General features: G+C 37.0%; 1 protein-coding gene across 1 annotated transcript in view; it reads right to left on the reverse strand.

The window, feature by feature from the left end:
• The window catches only part of LOC135105884 (hippocampus abundant transcript 1 protein-like), a 37,530-nt gene that overhangs the window by 4,182 nt on the left and 14,426 nt on the right, over window positions 1–18,922 (reverse strand). The window contains exons 3-11 of the mRNA XM_064014528.1: window positions 17,984–18,046; window positions 13,893–14,020; window positions 12,506–12,683; window positions 11,750–11,908; window positions 10,673–10,786; window positions 10,324–10,449; window positions 5,223–5,379; window positions 4,946–5,076; window positions 3,014–3,176 (exon numbers count right to left, since the gene is read on the reverse strand). Coding sequence (XP_063870598.1) covers window positions 3,014–3,176; window positions 4,946–5,076; window positions 5,223–5,379; window positions 10,324–10,449; window positions 10,673–10,786; window positions 11,750–11,908; window positions 12,506–12,683; window positions 13,893–14,020; window positions 17,984–18,046 — 1,219 coding nt within the window. The remainder of the gene's footprint in view (window positions 1–3,013; window positions 3,177–4,945; window positions 5,077–5,222; window positions 5,380–10,323; window positions 10,450–10,672; window positions 10,787–11,749; window positions 11,909–12,505; window positions 12,684–13,892; window positions 14,021–17,983; window positions 18,047–18,922) is intronic.

Here is an 18,922-nt window from a genome sequence, read left to right on the forward strand (position 1 = left end):
AAACCAGATTACACTATTTCACTGCCTACTTGATAGTTTATCAATTCTCTCATTAGAAATTCAATTCTGGAAAAATATTTTTGGGAGGAAGCTTCAAATGTTGTAACAAGACTGTCTTTGCTATACATCATGTCTAAGAGTCGTATCAGCATTTCAAATAGAATGAAATATTAACTGAACACTATCCTATATCTGGATGGCCTTCATGTCAATAGACAATAATGATGATAGTTATGTTGAGATGCAGTGTGACATGATCCATAAAAATTGTTACTTACAGCTCATGAAGTTTCCAAAAGGAGTATACTGCCACTCAATTGTAACTAAAAACTGACCATAATTCCATTACTACAAAATTTCTACCATGTCCACAGACATGAAACCATAAAATCACAGTTAGTCAATAGCTGTTTGGCAGTATGAATACTACTAAGAACTCTCTAAGAAATACAGAGGGTGTTTGAGTTATGAGCGAGATACATTCCAGAAGGCTGCTTTTAAGTAATTTTGCTCGTAATTCATCATCGTAATTTTTCGGTACACACACACACACAAAAAAAAAAAAAAGTTTCACAAATAATGTAATGCTTGCTTACTTGATACTTAATACATACATATACCACATATCCAGAAGTTTCTCCATTTCTTCAATCAACTTCCCCTTCTCTTGATTATTGTTGTTGACTGCATAAGCACAGCACTTTTAACATGTTACTTAATTTGTTCCTTGTTCTTTTAGATTGTGCAAATAGTTGAACTACTCATGTTAAACAAGCGTGTTACATTCATTACTTTTTTTGCCACTATTTTCTTTATAATAGCCACCTTCATTTCCATTCAGCTAGCTTGCTGCATTTTTGCACTTTCATCACCACCACTGCTTGCCTTATGCTTGCTATTAACCATGATGGATAAAGATAGGCTAGATTTTTCACAATAAAATCAGAAGAGCACAACAGAGCTTGTCCTATCCATTAGCAGATGTACAAGGGAATGGGGTAAGGCTGGGCAAAATCCAACTCTGGAACCAGTCCTGCCAGGAACTGCTAGGAACCAGTTCCAAGTCTTGGAGCCAGTTCCACCTTTAAGAGTTCCACACAAGTACTGATGGCAGATATGCACAAGTTATGACACTCAAACATTTATGTAGTGTTTAAAATGTGCGTAATCATTAACATTATTTAGGAAGTTTTGCAAATGATATCTACCAAGTGTAATACAATCAAATATGAGTAAGTGTCCTTGCATCCAGTATACAAAGGAATTGTATGAATAATATGAAAATATTTCATTCATGCTAGCCAACAGTATGCACCTATTTAGTGTTACCATAAGCATAATCACGTTTTTTGTACTTTGATTGGTCGATATCTTATGATGTCATAATATATATATATATATATATATATATATATATATATATATATATATATATATATATATATATATATATATATATATATTGGTGCACTCCCAGTGATGCGTCATACGAGTTAAGACTGTCAAATGAAGGGTGTGACCCTACTCCTCATGAGTAACTAAAAACCATATCAGCGTAGATATATAAAACATCTTATTTGCTGATTGTACTGTAATCCTTCCTGTCCTGAAATATAATGTAACATTTTTTCAGGCATCAAGGATTTTTTAAGGGCACTGCACTAAAGGTGCACATAACGAGATTATATCTAAATTCATTAAGTATTTATAACATTTAAACTTAGTCAATTCAACATAAAACTGATATCCAAGCAAAATAGAGCAATTTCAGTGTGGAATTATATGGAGCACATGTTATCTGCTGTTGTACTGTAAGCTTAAGTCTGTAAAAACATCCTGAAATGCAATGGAATTACATCAAACATAAAACAACTCCGCACTAAACATCCCACAAAATATGCGAATAGATATAAACCCAAGCATGTTTATTAATGAACAAATCCTGTATGAGGTAAGAGTAAACATCAACTAAATGGTGCACCCATTCATTATCCATCTCAGTCTCTCTGGACTGGGAGTCAGTACTTGGTAATCATCCCTGTCAGTATTCTAGATGAATCCCAGAACTGCTACACCCTGGTAACCACCAAGCAGCATGCTGGCAGTTCTGAGACACTGGTATTCACCAGCTGAGTTCTACCAATTCCCTGGGGAACCAATTCCAGAAATGGTTCAGATGGTTCTGCCAGCCCAAGGAACCGGTTCCTTGAATACTTAAATTATTGGTTCCTGCCCACCAATAGAATGGGGCCTATGTCAAAGGGCTGTACAGCATGAGTATTGACAAAGCAGCAAATACAGTGCATAGCGCCAAATTTGAACTTTGCTAAACAAAAGGGAACAATATCAAAAGCACAATTTCATTTTGTGAGTAGCCTGCTCGTATCTCTGAACGTTCGTAACTCATTCACTTATAACACAACACCCTCTATACCTTAATGATAAAGTGCAGGTGAAAAAAAATTTAAATCAATATCCTTATGATAAACCACAAAGAAAGTTGTTGGAGTACTAGTATGATCATTATAAGCTTTCTATTTCTAGCCTCTAGTGCCTCTATTTCTACTGGGTATTGCACTTTTTTCAACATGAAAGTGGTTCTAGTGAGCTTGTTTGCTCACTTCAATCTAAATAATTAATTCATCCTCAATCAAGCAAGAATGATGGTACCTCTGAATGTGACTACAAAATCACACAGTATAAGCCTCAACATATATAGTCTGTGATTTTATAAAAAAAATATACAAATTGTGCTTATTGTATTGTGCTTATGAAACAGAATTGACGGTGTAAACCATCACCCTGCACCTTCCCCTCCTCTTTCATGTCACATCTGAGCAGCCAATCCTAGGTTTTCCTTGATTGTGTATGATCTACATGGATCTACTGAAATAATCCAAACTTACCTTTTAATTGTGACAAAGTAAATGCTCTATTTATGCAATGTTAAAAATTATATTAATTAATAATCACATATGACTCTTCTAAATACATCTCATCCTTTCAGGCATACCTGATTGTTTTCTGGATTTTATAGAGCCCTCAGGAATGAAGGCAGCAACCATGAGGGCACAGATCACCAGTAGTGCCCCAAACACGAATGGAGGTCCAGGCACCAGGTTTGGGCTGCTGACAACATGTGATGTTGACCCATTGCCGACAGCAGAACCATTGGGCTGAGGTAAGGCAAGGCATTAAGTACTGAACATACAGAAATACATGAGTAATGTAAATGTTAATTTCCAGCAAACTGAGAAAAAAAGAAGATATATGAATAGTATAACAAAATACTGTTGCATTTTTAATGTATTTTGTTAACATTAGAGAAAAAAAATTTGTAAAATATGTACATATATTTTCACACAAAATTAATCCTACAGTCCACCCTCATAGTGAAGGGATGCTGTGAAGATTAAAGGAATCTTTGAATGATATTCTGAAAATAATTTAACTGATGCTGTACTACTGAAATAACTTGCATTTAACATTTGCAGAAAAAGAAATCTGTGAATTTAGTTGCAGAAGCAAATGCTTGAGTTACCAGACTTGCATCCTTTGAGTGCTGTAAGATGTATGAAAGTACTGATCAAAAGATCTAGAGATTACAAGAATAACTTGTGAGCAGTGTGGTTTTAAGAGGAAAGGAATATGGACCAACCCTTGTACCAATTATAAAAAGAAGAAATGCACATAGTGATGCCTTACAGTATGAGTACAATTCATTCAATGACCAAGCTCATTTGTGATTTACTCATCTTCCAAATCAATTTTCCCCATTGAAATTTAATTAGTCTGTTTCAGCCCCCCAAAAACACAAAAATAATTTTCTTATGGGTTTTAAAACAGAAAATAATAATTATAAAATCTAATGAAAGAATGGAAAAGACAAAATAGTATCCAGCTACTTAAGGATAAGTTGGACCACTTAGATCAAGGATCCTGAAGTGAGATGTTGGCCAGATTGAGGAAGTATCCCTCTGTTTTCATTAGTGTCCCAATGTTTATAAATTATTTTCTTCTTCAACTCTATCATAATCTGTTTTTCTTCTCAGTACCATCCTTTGCACTAACCTTTTTAGGACCTATGGCTAACACAACTAATAATTACAAAGTAATAACAAAAAATGCACAAAACTAACACAAATACTGGTAAAGCACAAAAAAGCAATAGGAATGCTATCTCAACAAGATAAACATGTGAACTGAGCTAGTGAAGGATGCACTTGATGGTAGACTGTGAGAACAGAGAGCTCAGTGCTAACAGTAGTGGTTGCTTGTAGGAAACTTGCTCATACAGTGGATTTCCACTCGTACTTAAAGACAAAAATTTGGATGAGCCTCTGCTCATACAGTGAATTACTTTTACAATGGTCCACTCATACTACAAGGTACCATTGTATCTTAAAAAATGTACATCAAGTTGTATGCAATAAGTCATGAATCAAGTGAAATCATCCCATCATGGGCATTTGCTACATGCAGCACTTACTTGCTTTCAAATACTAAAAGACAAAGTGAAAGGTTTTATATTTCCAGTGTTTACATATATATGTTTGGTGGAGATACAGTAGATAAGACAGTAGATAAGATAGTCATTCATTCCTTAAAATAAGTTAAATATTATCCAATTTAGGCATCTCAATGTAAACAAACAATTTTAGAATGGTGATAAATATAATGGAAGGTAAAGATTCAAAATCAAGGGAATAGATTACAGAAATGGCTACATTTTTAAAAAGACTGACAAGCCTACACATCCTACATAACCAATGTTAATACAAATGGTGTTGCGAGGACCATGAAAGCAAGAAATGTTAGAAGGAGGAGAATGTTAAGGATAAAGGTGTGATCTCAAGCAGCCACTGTATTCAGATACTGCACTGGTGGCTGCTTCAAAGGAGAGACTGAGATTAATGGTAAAAGAATTTTGAGAACAATGTCTTACTCTGTGAGAGCCATCATCCCCTTGCTCTTGGCTGAGGTCCACATGGAAAAGATAAAAGATGAAGCCAAAGACCGCAGGACCAAGGCCTGAGCATAATCCTCTCATGCCTGTAATGATGCCCTGAACCACACCTGTGCATAAAGATCAGTAAGCAATTTTGATTAATACAAAATTATGAATCAAGTAAAGCATAATGTAATAAAATTATCAGAATGCATTCAAATCAACAAGTTCATTTTTATCTTCAATTACAGAGATACCACTAAAAACTACATACCCTGCTTGTCAGCATCAGTATGAGTGCTGACATAGGCACTAATGGCAGGGTAGGTAATGGAAGATACTGAAGCCAGCAGACCTGCAGCCCACATCATCCAAATCTTTGAGCCAAACCCATACCACATAAGTTGCAGTAACTCAAAAGTCAGCCCGACCTGTGGTGAAAAGTTCCAATAAGCTTTCAATGTAAAATATTTCAGAAAGATACAGCAAGAAAATAATTTAATTCAATTTGATGCTTCATCAGTGGTTAAGAACAGGGCAACTTAATTTCAATGGCTACCTGCAAAAAGGACTTAGCACTAATCATCCCAAAATATAGTTGATTATGTAACAAATCCCATGATCTTCTCATTCTCATAAAAACAACAGTAATGCAAAGATAGGCGTAATGTGTGTCTTGCTAACATTTATAGACCATAGCAGCATATAGTTTAATAGGTATTTGAATAGATAGCCAATGATACTTAGTTCAAACACAAAACAGTATATATTTACATCATCCTGAGATTTATTGTACACATAAGCAATTACCATAACTGTTTGTGTAAAAACTGGCATTGTGTGGTACAAACAAGAGTGAGCTGATAAGGTATATACTACAATTACCTATGAGTGTTAACACCATGCACAAGCCAGCTACAGTCATATTCCCATTTCTAGAATACCAGGAAAAATTATAGAATTGACTACAAAAGAAAATTTCATTACAGGAATGATTGGTGCTGGTTCCCTTATTGCAGGCAGCAACTCAATTACCTGTATGATTACAATCATTGTCAGATTATGTTGCTTAGAGGTAAGTTTTCCATTCACCTAATATTTTGGGAATTGCTTGGATAAAGAACTCTTGAATTCCCAAAATTCAGTTTTACTGTACTTTTTCAGACACTGACAATAAGCTTTTTCATTCCCAGAAATAGTTCAGGAAAAAATGGAAAAATACATCACAATACAGTGGAGCCTCAGTTATTGAACGCCTTTTCAAACAAATTGGTTTTTGAACAAAATTTGAACTCCTAATTGCTTTGATTGCCATACCATAATTCAGTTCTTGAACAAAGTTTCTTGATTTCAAATACTAAAAGACAAAGCAAAAGCTGTCATTTATTACTAATTCATATTTTCTATATCTTTCATTTTTATGTATAAAAGAGAGAGAGTGGGTAAGACAATAATTCAATCTTTGAAATTAGATAAAATGATACTGTTAAGGAGCCTCAATGTATATGAACTGTTTTTGGTGACTCTCTCAATGACTCACAATGCCATCACTAACAGACATCCCAGTAGCTTTTCCCAGCAGCAAGATGTCTAAGTGTTATAATCACCATCACTTTGGCAAGTGTGTTACTCCACTTACTGACAAAGAGTATATGTGCACAGTCTAAACAGTACTTTCTGACAAGTTCCATGTCACTTAATTAATTCAATACCTATGTCCTATCTAGATAAATCATTCCTGAGCTGGAGATGTGGAGCAACAGTCCTGACAGTGGGAGTGGGAGTGTCTGTCATAAGGTGCTAGGACAGGGTGGATTACATGGATTCCTATGGGGAAAATAATTTCGGTTTCCGAACATTTTAGATTTCAAACAACATTCAGGAAAAAATTAAGTTCAAGAACTGAGATTGGCACATTTCATGTGTCAATCTAGCTATCTTACTCTCAATACTGTCTGCACCACAACACTAGTTTCAGCATAACCTATATAGTGATAATTACATCATATCTTACTCTTATGGCATAATACTAAGAAAAGTTGTTGGTCTTGGTTAAAGATCGAGATGTTTAGCCTTTCCAATAGCACCTTCCTGATGTGGTATTGTTTAAGGTTTCTCTCTTATTTCTCCCAAATATCACATAATTTTCTTTGCACTTCCTTCCTTTTCTTTCAAAAACTGTATAGCATTTCATTTGTCATTTCAATATTACTGTTATCAAGACATTAACCAATAATCCAACCAGTATTTGCAATCTATCCAATTGCCTCCTCTGGTCCTTTATCTAGACAGTTCTTGGAAGAAAAGAATAAAAACATTGCAACAACAAAAGAAAAAAACTTTAAATTTTCCTCATACTTGTTCTTTTTTTTTTAAAGAAAAGTGTAGTGATGTTCAGGAGAAACAAGAGAGCAGAACAGACAGCAAGAAGACATAAACAAGACCACATCAGGAAGGTGCCGTTGCAAAGGTTGAACTCCCAACCTAACCAGTACCAGCTGTCCTTCTTAGTCTGTACTCAGAGCAAGGTGCAATGGGAGGCTTAGGTTTTGCTGACTCATCAAAATCATGATTTACGTAAAATATCATTAAAAACACTTGTAAACCATTCTGCAGGCTTAGGGTCTACAGTTTCATCCCCCTTCCTCCTTCTGAAACATTTCTTTGCACAATTCTCAAAGGACATGACTACTAATAAGGGCTGCTGGTTTCTGGTTTTGTTTGAGAGCCAGGTCTAGACTTCGTAATGTCACCTTTCTGATGCGATCTTGTTTACTGATTCTTTTTTGCAGTCTTATCTGCTCTGCTCTCTTGTTTCTCCTAAATATCACTTAATCTTCCTTGTACATGTTCTCTTTTCTTCCAAAAACTGTTCTTTTGTTGTTGCAATGTTACTGTTGTCAAATAGGAATTTACCAATAACCCAGTCTTTATTTTCTATATATGGTTGTTGTAACTTATCCACTTCTCTTCTCTGGTCTTCACCTGTTCTCTTATTCTTGTTATGAGTTCAGTCCTTTTTCTCTTGAGCTAAGCTGCTATAGATAAACAATGCTTCTATGAGGGTGCTACATGATGTGCATGGCTGCTGAGTTGAGAGACCAAGAGTGAAGAAGCCTCACTCTTGTATCTGTACCCATGTGCATCACATAGCACCAGCATAAAAGCTTTGTTTATTTGTAACAGCTTGGCTCAAAAGAAAGAGAATGGACTGATAACAAAGATAAGGGAAGATGAAGACCAGAGGAGACAAATGTCAGACCATACATAGAAAATGAAGATCAAATTATTGGTGAACCGCTTTTTGGCAACAGTAGCAATAAAAAAAACGCTATACTGTTTTTGGAAGAGGAGAGGAAGAGTACAAGGAAAATCAAGTGATTTTTGAGAAAATTAAATCAGACTGCAACCAAGAAGCTGTAAACAAAAAACACATCAGGGAGGTGCCACTGTAAAGGCTAAAATACCTCCTGACCTTAAATCAGAACCAGCAATCCTTCTTAGCATTAGTATAACATATGCAGTAATTATTATCATGTTGGTTATGCCAAGTTTGGTCTGGCTTAGCCTGGTTTATTTGACATGGTGGCAATTTAAATTATAAAAATTGCCTTTTAGAGTAATTTTTTATTATTATTATTATTTAATATTTTTTCCCTTATTGAATGTAGAATTTCAGTTTATAGAATGCTGACTTACGGAACTTTCAATGCAACAAAGAAAATGTCGGATTGTTAAAACTGCAAGGTGTTTGGAAATGTAAGGGGTCACAGGACAAAAGCTTGCAATGGCATGAAGATAATGCACCATAATAAACTTTTTTTTTTTTTTTACTTCCTCTCACTCTCCATTCCTATGAAAGACTAGTGTGCCTGCACAATTTAACTACATCAGGTGCCAACATTAATGAGGATAAGGAAGACTGCCTTTATTTTTTATCCCCATTTCCCCTTAGTAACTGCATGTCTACTTGCTTACATTGTCTTCCAACATTATTTCAGATTATTTAATTGCATAAGCTGGGACAACTAACATGGAATTCGTCAGAGTAATGATTAGAGCAATGGATCCTAGTAAGTCATCTGTGAGGAACTGGGTGAAACATTTTCAGGATAAACAAAAATGACAATGTCAATATTAGACAATCTAGAATGAAAGTAACAGGCAACTGTTGTAATTTGTGCCTCATGAATTGTGAACTTAAACACTAAGGCAGGAGGAAAACCAAGTTTAGGAGAGAGGGATACAAAGATAAAAATAAATAAACAATTAATTAATTAATTAATAATAATAAAATAATAATATTAATAATAATAATAATAATAATAATAATAATAATAATAATAATAATAATAATAATAATAATAATGTAATATTATTATTATTATTATTTATTATTAATAATAATTAACAATAATACAGATGAACATATACTCCAAGAGCCAACATGTTGGACTTTGTTGGACAGAGCCACAACCCACTATATTGTTAAGGATAAAGACACACTGTACATCTGGCAGCTGTGTTTCCCAGCAAACTATTAAAGTTGTATGGGCACATAACATGCTCTATCAGAAAATAACTACATTAGTAGAGAAATAGCATTGCTGTAGAACCCTATGAAACTGACATTTTTCTTTTTCATTCTTCTTTACATCTCATCTCTAGCTAAAACAGCTTCTATGAAGTTAGACGTTCTGAGACGTCTCCACCAGTTTTTCTCACCTCCCCAACTGCTAACTCTGTACAAGGACTTTACCTGTCCATGTATGGAGTAAGCTTCACATGTCTATGGGAGTTCCACTCATACTGCTCTTCTAGACAGGGTGGAATCAAAAGCTTTTCATCTCATCAACTCTTCTCCTCTTAACTGAGTGTCTTCAGCCTCCCTCTCATCGCCACAATGTTGCATCTCTAACTGTCTTCTACCACTATTTTCATGCTAACTGCTCTTCTGATCTTGCTAACTGCATGCCTCCCCTCCTCCCACGGCCTCACTGCACAAGACTTTCTTCTTTCTCTCACCCCTATTCTGTCCACTTCTCTAATGCAAGAGTTAACCAGTCTGTTCAATCATTCATCCCTTTCTCTGGTAAACTCTGGAACTCCCTGCCTGATTCTGTATTTCCACCTTTCTATGACTTGAATTCCTTCAAGAGGGAGGTTTCAAGACACTTATCTTCAATTTTTGACTACCACCTTGGATCCTTTTCTGGGACTGGCATCTCAGTGGGCTTTTTTTTAATGGATTTTTGTTGCCCTTGGCCAGTGTCCTGCATTAAAAAAATAAAAAAATAAAAAAAATCACTAATAAAGTTTCCCAAGATGCAGGGAGAAAACAGGCTGTGTGGCTAAAAATAAGGATGAATTCTTACCATAATAACATGTTTGTTGGACAGTTTCTTCATAAGGAGACTAAGAAGAGCAGTCTGGGCCACAACAGACAAAATCCCCACAACTGCTATGAAAGTTGCCACCATTTCTGCTGAGAAGTCCATAACCTGCCAAGAGAAAATGAGTATGAAAGCTGCATTAGTTTTCTGTCATATCAATACACAAATTGCCTTTTACCACTATCCTTATTCAATGGAAATGTCAGCCTGACGCGTGGATATATATACAATGATTTCAGACGTGTTTTGACACAACATTATGTGCCACCCAACTTGCCTGGGAGGCCAGCTGGCTACTTGACTACTTTGGGACACACGCTTGATGACTTACCAGTCTGAGGTAGACAAAAAAGCAGGAATACTGGCCAGCCTCCGGTAGATAGGATAAGAAGACTGACACACTGATCAGCAGTACATTGCGGTCCTTACCCACTTTCCACAGTGCCTGAAAAAAATATAAATAAATAAATAAATAAATAAATACATAAAATTTTTAAGAATAAATATATAAATAATTGTGGTGATGCCTTAGCACAAAAATTTTCCTCCCCAGTTAACTTACACATGGCTTATTGAGCAGCATCACACCACTCACTTATAATTATCACTATTTAACTCTCTAGCCATGTTTGTTTCCTGTTGAATAAACTTTTTTCCGGTCTGGGTCTATTGGCTTGTTTTTGATGATTTTTTTAAAACAGCCTATCAATTTTTACTAGACATCCCTGCTCCACCATGCAGGTGTCAGAACTATCATTCCAACAGGGAAATTGAAGGTTCAATTAAAATATAATAATCCACCATGACAAGTGGATGAAACAATGAGGATCCAGGTTGAGCGGATTCACCATCTCGGCACAAACTAATATCAATCCACTTACTGAACAGGAAGTCAGTCAACTTCCTAAGAGCAGTCAGATCACATAACTGCTCTTCATTCAAGTGAGACTCCAGCCAGCATTCAACTCAAGCTCCTTCTTAACTCTTTAACATCCCAGCAGACACTCCATCCAGACTTCTAGCTAAGAATTCTATTTAGTTGCAGGCCTGTGCTGATAGGTACTTAGCTATATTCGTGTGTCTGCCTAATCCAAGGTAAATATTTATAAACTGGCACTGGTCCTTTATGCCAGTTAGCCATGCAGGCATCCTTTAATGGAAAATAAATGTAAACAATTTACAAGAATAATTCAGCACCACACTGCTGTGCATGACAGCACAGCTTACACCAGCCATCAGCATCCGTTACTGGTTAACTTAGTTCTGACTTTGTAACATTTGTGGTTGGGCTTATGAATCAACTACTATAAAACCACTGTATGCTTTTCATGTACTTGTGGAATTATATCATTATTCCTCAAGGGAATATTCAATTTAGTGATTTCACATAAGAAAACAATGTACTCACAGAGAAGGGGTCAGCCTGCTCCCATGAGATATGGGCACTCCAGGAGGATGAGAGCCTCAGCTTTTCTGGTAGTGATTCTGGCACTGCCACCAGGATGAAGAAGACATCCAGTATTGCTATGGCTGTGGCCAGGCCCACCACCAGGTCATCACTGTGCACCTGTAATACACACTCATTGTAATTACAATAATATCAGCTATTCATAACTTCAAAAATCTATGCATGTTTCCTGCAACTTGTCAGTCTTCTATACAACATAACCTAAAAATTGTAGCATTGCTAAAACATTTTGTATATAAACTGAGCTCAGATATTATAAGTGAACAAAACTATACTAAAATTAGGAACTTTGGGATGCAGTGGAAGTTTTTATGATTTTATGCTTGAAAGATCATTCTTATTTGTAAAATTTTCAAATTTTTCCACACAAATTTTATTTATAATATGGCATATGGACACCTGAATGCAACAAAGATCAAATTCTATTCATGTGGTTCTTGATGCATCACTTCTTTCTTTGTCCCTCCATTGAGAGAGAGAGAGAGAGAGAGAGAGAGAGAGAGAGAGAGAGAGAGAGAGAGAGAGAGAGAGAGAGAGAGAGAGAGAGAGAGAGAGAGAGAGAGAGAGAGAGAGAGAGAGAGAGAGAGAGAGAGAGAGAGAGAGAGAGAGAGAGAGAGAGAGAGAGAGAGAGAGAGAGAGTTACAATGAAGATCATAATTATAGGCTTGAAGCAACAGAAAGGAATCAGCTCCATACTTTTCCCAAGTAAGCTCCCAGTGCAGGGGAAGTGACCAAGCTAGCAGCAAATGTGGCAGAAACCAGCCCATAGGCACTGCTGCGCTCTGATTCATCTGTGACATCAGCGACATATGCAAACACAATGCTGAAGGTGACGGCAAACACACCGGACATGCTGATCAGGGCAAAGTACCACCTGAAATTAAATAAAGTTTCAGTCTTCTATACAACATGAAAACCTAAAAAACTGTAATGGGAAGATTATATAAACATAATTCACACAATTATGTACCCTGATATAATAATACCAAGTACTTAAAATGGAGAAAAATAAAACAGAAAACATCAGCAAAGCAAAGGTCAATGTGGATCAATTGCAAAAACAATTTCAATCTAGGTCTGCAAATCAGAAACACAATGAAGTATATATATATATATATATATATATATATATATATATATATATATATATATATATATATATATATATATATATATATATATATATATATATATATATATATATTCATCATTCCAAAACAAAAGTAAATATGTAGAGTGATTTTGCAGTTTTTCTCCTTTATCTTCAGTCCACACCTCACCAAAAACTTACTACTTAAAACACATTCTTAATCCTATCTTTATCTATTTTTCCATAAATATTTTGTATGCTACATTAATCCTTGCAATCTATGCCTTTCATGTCTTAAGACTTTACATCCTACACTTACATATAACCTTTTTGTATTTTTCCCATGATCTGTACAAAAGAAAATATTACTTAATAATGTAGCTATGAAAATACTATCTACATGAGTAACTGAGTGATACAGAAGAACAAGGAGTATGGGGAACAAAGATTTCTTATAAAACTGCATGATTTAACACTTCATAAGGCTGGAACTAAATCTATGAAGGAAATTGGTAACTCACCACAATAATGATATAGGTAATAAGTATCTCTAGTTTCCTAAGTAATTAAGAGCAAATGCAATGAGAACATCTTTGTTGTGATGCTTTAAGGAGATAAAACTAACAATCTATATGTGGAAACATTAAGCTAATGAATAAGAAATTAAATGTATGTACTGAAGATCACAAGACTGAATGCAGTCAATGAATAATATGGATGGCTTTACATGCTAAGAAGTATCACTGGCAATGAAGGAAGGAACTATCATCTCCACAATGAACATACAAGGTGGAGATTCTCAAGACAAGTGACTTACCAAATGTTGATTTTCATAAAGAAAAAGAGAGAACCAGTGAAGGAATATCTGAAGGCAAGCAGAGGACGAGAGCAGCTGAGGGAGAGCTTGATACCTTCCCCTTTAAATACAGATCATACGAAATTGAATAGCCAAGTAATTTTCCATTCCATGTGGATTGTAGCAGAGTGACTTACCAGGTGTTGATCTTCATGAAGGGGATGGGAAGGCATGTGAAGAACACGGTGATAAACAGGAAGAACTTTCGACCCCACAGGTCCGAGAGTGCACCAATGAGGGGAGCACTCAGGAACGACAGCAGACCCTGACAAGGGATACCAGTCAATAATGCTGCCACATATTGGTGAAGATGGACAAAGGAAAACAATATACATGTACAGTAATGATGGGGAGACATGAGGTGGTGAGGGGGGGATGTGGGGGGGGAAAGAAAGAGAGAGAGAGAGAGAGAGAGAGAGAGAGAGAGAGAGAGAGAGAGAGAGAGAGAGAGAGAGAGAGAGAGAGAGAGAGAGAGAGAGAGAGAGAGAGAGAGAGAGAGAGAGAGAGAGAGAGAGAGAGAGAGAGAGAGAGAGAGAGAGAGTTATTTATTGAACAAAAGTAATATTAAAAAATCACATTACCTCCATTCAGAGTATTCTTCTTCACTCAAGGTAACACACAGATTAATAAAAAAATCCCATAAAGCAAGTTAAGGAGAAAGCAAAACATCCCTTCAGAAACAAAGAGAAAAGGAGTGATTTCCTTGGGTTCACTAGTGGTGCCTATTATTAGGATATCACCAATAAGCAATCTGCCACTGCAAATATTCATTGTTCCCTCCAACAAAAGAATATTTTTTATCTGAGTTCTGTTGCTTGCACAGATGCAGCAAGCTACCACACCCCTCTCACCTAACCCCACAGCCCACACACACTTCAATCCCTTCAACAATTCTCTCCTCTTATTAAACATAAGTTCACTGATTTTTTTTAAGTGTTCAACTGTTTGAGTTGCCTGGCACTGGAATGGTGGTGGTGGCAACAGCTCTACTACTCCTACTACTACTATTATACAACTATTATTTTTTATCATTATTATATTCATTACACTTATTACTACTGTCAGGAAATCTTGAATGTATGAAATGTTAATCACACTCCTAAATCTAAATCTGAATACTGGATCTTGATTTAATACTACTACTTGGAGTAAAATTTGTGGACTACTAGAGAAACTTTAAGTACTAAATACTACTAATGTTCAGTCCTGTGATGGCCGCCTGAGCTACTTTGGTATTTTCGAATTTTTCTACTGAGGCAATGAAATGTTTTTCTTTTTTCTTTTTTTATTACTACAGAAAGGAGAAAATAAATCCTTTTTGTTCTCTTGTTTTATAAAGAAGAACGAGGTTTTAGGCAACTCGTATTGAATGCAAACTATGTACGGTATAGATTATGCGTACATTAATTAGGTATCTGTGAAGCGGACCCTAGGAACACCTAGAGACTTCAGGAGGAGGAGGAGTCGCGGTGATGGGTAGCCGTGCAAGAGTGAACCAGCTGAACCCTGGATCGACTTAGGTTCGCTTGCATGCCGTCAGCCATTTGAACGGTACCTACGAATTCTATATTTTAACTTTATTTGTTCCTACCTTTAAGGATATCTTCGTATTTCTCTCTCTCTCTCTCTCTCTCTCTCTCTCTCTCTCTCTCTCTCTCTCTCTCTCTCTCTCTCTCTCTCTTTATATATATATATATATATATATATATATATATATATATATATATATATATATATATATATATATATATATATATATATATATATATATTATATAAACAAATTATAATTTCCGACAACAACAAAAACAACAAAAACTACAACTGCTTCTATTGGTATCATCATTATAATGTACATTCACATCTTATGTTGCACCTTGCTTGAATAACTCGAATAATACTAATAGTAATGGCCACGCCACTACCACCACCATCACGTATCGCATTAGTTCTACACACCTAGCGTGGATACAGTGCACCTTGCTTTGCCTCTCCCTGGCGCTCATCCCTCCCTTCACTAACCCCTGCCGCCGAGTGGAGTCTAATCCCGCCTTATCACCGCCATCGCTCACTCACCAATCCGCTGCACATGGATGAGGCCACGACGAACATCTTGCTGACTAACTCATCGCCCCCACATCACTCCATCATGGCTTTCCTACAGTGATGTGGTAATCCCCGAGCGCCGCGACCTGATAACCCCAGCCCACTCCATTCCTCGTTACCTCAATTTACTTGGCTCCTCCTTTATTTCGTTCTTACCTTCCTTCTTTTCCTTTACCATCTTCTCAATTCCCTAACTCTCCTCCTCTTTCTTATGTCTCTCTCACTCCCGTATTCTTCTCTTTTCCCTTTCTTTATAACATCTTTGTCACTTTTTTCCTCTCCCTTTCTACGTTCTCGCCCATTCCCAGTTTCCTTCTCTCCTCTTTCTTACGTCTCAACCACAGCCCCTTGTCCTTCCCTCGCACCTCCCTTCTTCTCCTAACCACTTCACTTTTCCTTTCCTTCCCTTCCCTCCTCTTTATTGCGTCACGACCACTCCCCTTTTCCTTCCTCCTCTTCCCTTCTCTTTATTGCGTCACGACCACTCATCTTTCCCTTCATTCATCTCCATCCTTTTTACACCCCAAACATTCCTCCTCTCCCCTTTCCTTCTCTCCTCCATTTTCACATCCCGAGCAACTCCCCTTTCCCCTCCCTTCCTTTCTTTCTCCCCTCCCTCTTACGTCAACACTGCGCCGCCGGGGAGGGAGGGATGGGAAGTTGGGGAGGACAGAGGAAGGGGGCGGGGCAGCGTTTCCCTCACCTTCACCACCACCTCTGCCCATTAAAGCTGCTATTCTCGAGCGATCAAAATGGGCCAGCAACACAGTGTAAGCTGTATTCCTTTACCTTCTGCTGGGCTTCCCCTGGGATGGCTGTGGCGGGAGAGCAGGGGAGGGAGGAAAGTGGTGGTAAAGGGGGGAACAGAGGGTAAGGGGGTAAGACTATTAAGCGCACGAGGCCAGAAACTCACACTAACACACACTAACACACATACACACCAGGCGAAACACAAATACACAAGGCATACGTACTTCCTCCGGGTATAGAGAAGGGAATGCCCGTGCCATAAGGGGGATGGCTGGTTGGAAAGGACGAGTGTGCAAAGACAAACAAAACAAACAAAAAAAAGTGAGGGTAGGAAGGGAATGTAGGGAGAAAGAAATGGAGAGGAGGGACGTATGAAGGGGAGAGTTGAAAAGGGTAGACACGAAGGCATGGAGGATGAAAAATGGGAAAAATTGTGGGGAAAATGGGAATAAAGGATTTATTATGTCGAAAACTTAGTAAGGGGAAGGAGCGAGTTAGAAATGGTGATAAAGGATGTGACAGAGAGAGAGAGAGAGAGAGAGAGAGAGAGAGAGAGAGAGAGAGAGAGAGAGAGAGAGAGAGAGAGAGAGAGAGAGAGAGAGAGAGAGAGAATTACAATCAGGAAACGCGAGATGCCAAAAAAGGAAGAAAAGAAAAAGAAAAGCGAACGAAAAAAAATGAAGGGAGGAAACAGGAAAAAGTAAGGAATGCAGGAAAAAATTGTGTGATGTTTAAGAAGGGAAAGAAACTTAAGTAAAGGTTGTCGGGAAAGATGTGGTATTAGAGAGAGAGAGAGAGAGAGAGAGAGAGAGAGAGAGAGAGAGAGAGAGAGAGAGAGAGAGAGAGAGAGAGAGAGAGAGAGAGAGAGAGAGAGAGAGAGAGAGAGAGAGAGAGAGAGAGAGAGAGAGAGAGAGAGAGAGAATCATAGCAGGAGAGAAACGAAGGATACAGAATATGAGAAGAAAAAAATGTTAAAAATGGAAGGAATGAAAAAGATAGATAAGACGAGGGAAAAAACAGAGAGAGAAGGAAAGAAGGAAGGATAGACGGATGTAGAAGATGAAGAAAATTGATATTATAAAAGGGAGGAAGGATGTAAGAAGATATGAAGTGCGATGATATAGAGGAAGGAATAATGAGAAAAAAGGAATAGAAAAGAATAGGAAAGAAGTGTAATATGGAAGACAGGAAGGAAAAAAAGGAAGAAATGGGTAGGGAATGTGCGAAATAAAGGTGATATTAAACAAGGGAAGGAGAGGGAAGGGAAGGGAAGGGAAGGGAAGGGAAGGGAAGGGAAGGAAAGGAAACGAAAGGAAAGTTAAAGGAAGGAAGGAAGGAAGGAAGGGTGCAGGAGGCGTGGCGCGGCAACTCACCTTGATCCCCACGATGAGACCATTCATGAGGAAGGTGTGGTCCGGGAAAGTATCGTTCAGGACCTGCAACACAACAAACACCAATACAATACAGGAACACAACACGCTGCGGCATTTCATTACCTGAGAGAGAGAGAGAGAGAGAGAGAGAGAGAGAGAGAGAGAGAGAGAGAGAGAGAGAGAGAGAGAGAGAGAGAGAGAGAGAGAGAGAGAGAGAGAGAGAGAGAGAGAGAGAGAGAGAGAGAGAGAAATTCATTTACATATACGTACTTACACTTAAAAAAAAATATATATATATATATATATATATATATATATATATATATATATATATATATATATATATATATATATATATATATATATATATAATTAATCTTTTCACAGCTAGACTTTAAAACTGCAGTATTTTAAAGCATATTTCCTTCCATTATTTATACTACCAGATTCAAAGTTATTTACTTACTATTGTTTTACTTATTTAGTATTTACTTATTTCATTTATTTATTTTTCGTTTTAGGGTAATGACTGACTGACTGAGAGCGTGACGCTATTGTCACGTTAAACATTTCACTGCAGCAATTATTCAGGCCCTTTAAAGTCTACTGAAGAAGCGTGGACTACTACATACCACAGGAGCATCATACAGTACAGGGTGACCCAAAAGTCTGGGTACATAGGGAAAGTGTAGTACGTGTCTTGTTATTAATATTTTTTTTTATTAATATCAGCTTTTATGTTCATTCGTCACAACCACTGAATAATACCGAGTCAATCTGATCCTCTTTTGACAAACATATATTCAATCTGCAGACAAAAACACAAGTTATATTACTGATTTGTCCAGAATTTTGGGTAACCCTGTATCATTAACAAATCACACAGGTAAGTGCATCCAGAACAACGGTAACTCCTCCCCTCAAGGCTGCTTAGTACTA

This window comes from Scylla paramamosain, chromosome 12 (assembly GCF_035594125.1).
Source record: "Scylla paramamosain isolate STU-SP2022 chromosome 12, ASM3559412v1, whole genome shotgun sequence".
NCBI lineage: Eukaryota > Metazoa > Arthropoda > Malacostraca > Decapoda > Portunidae > Scylla > Scylla paramamosain.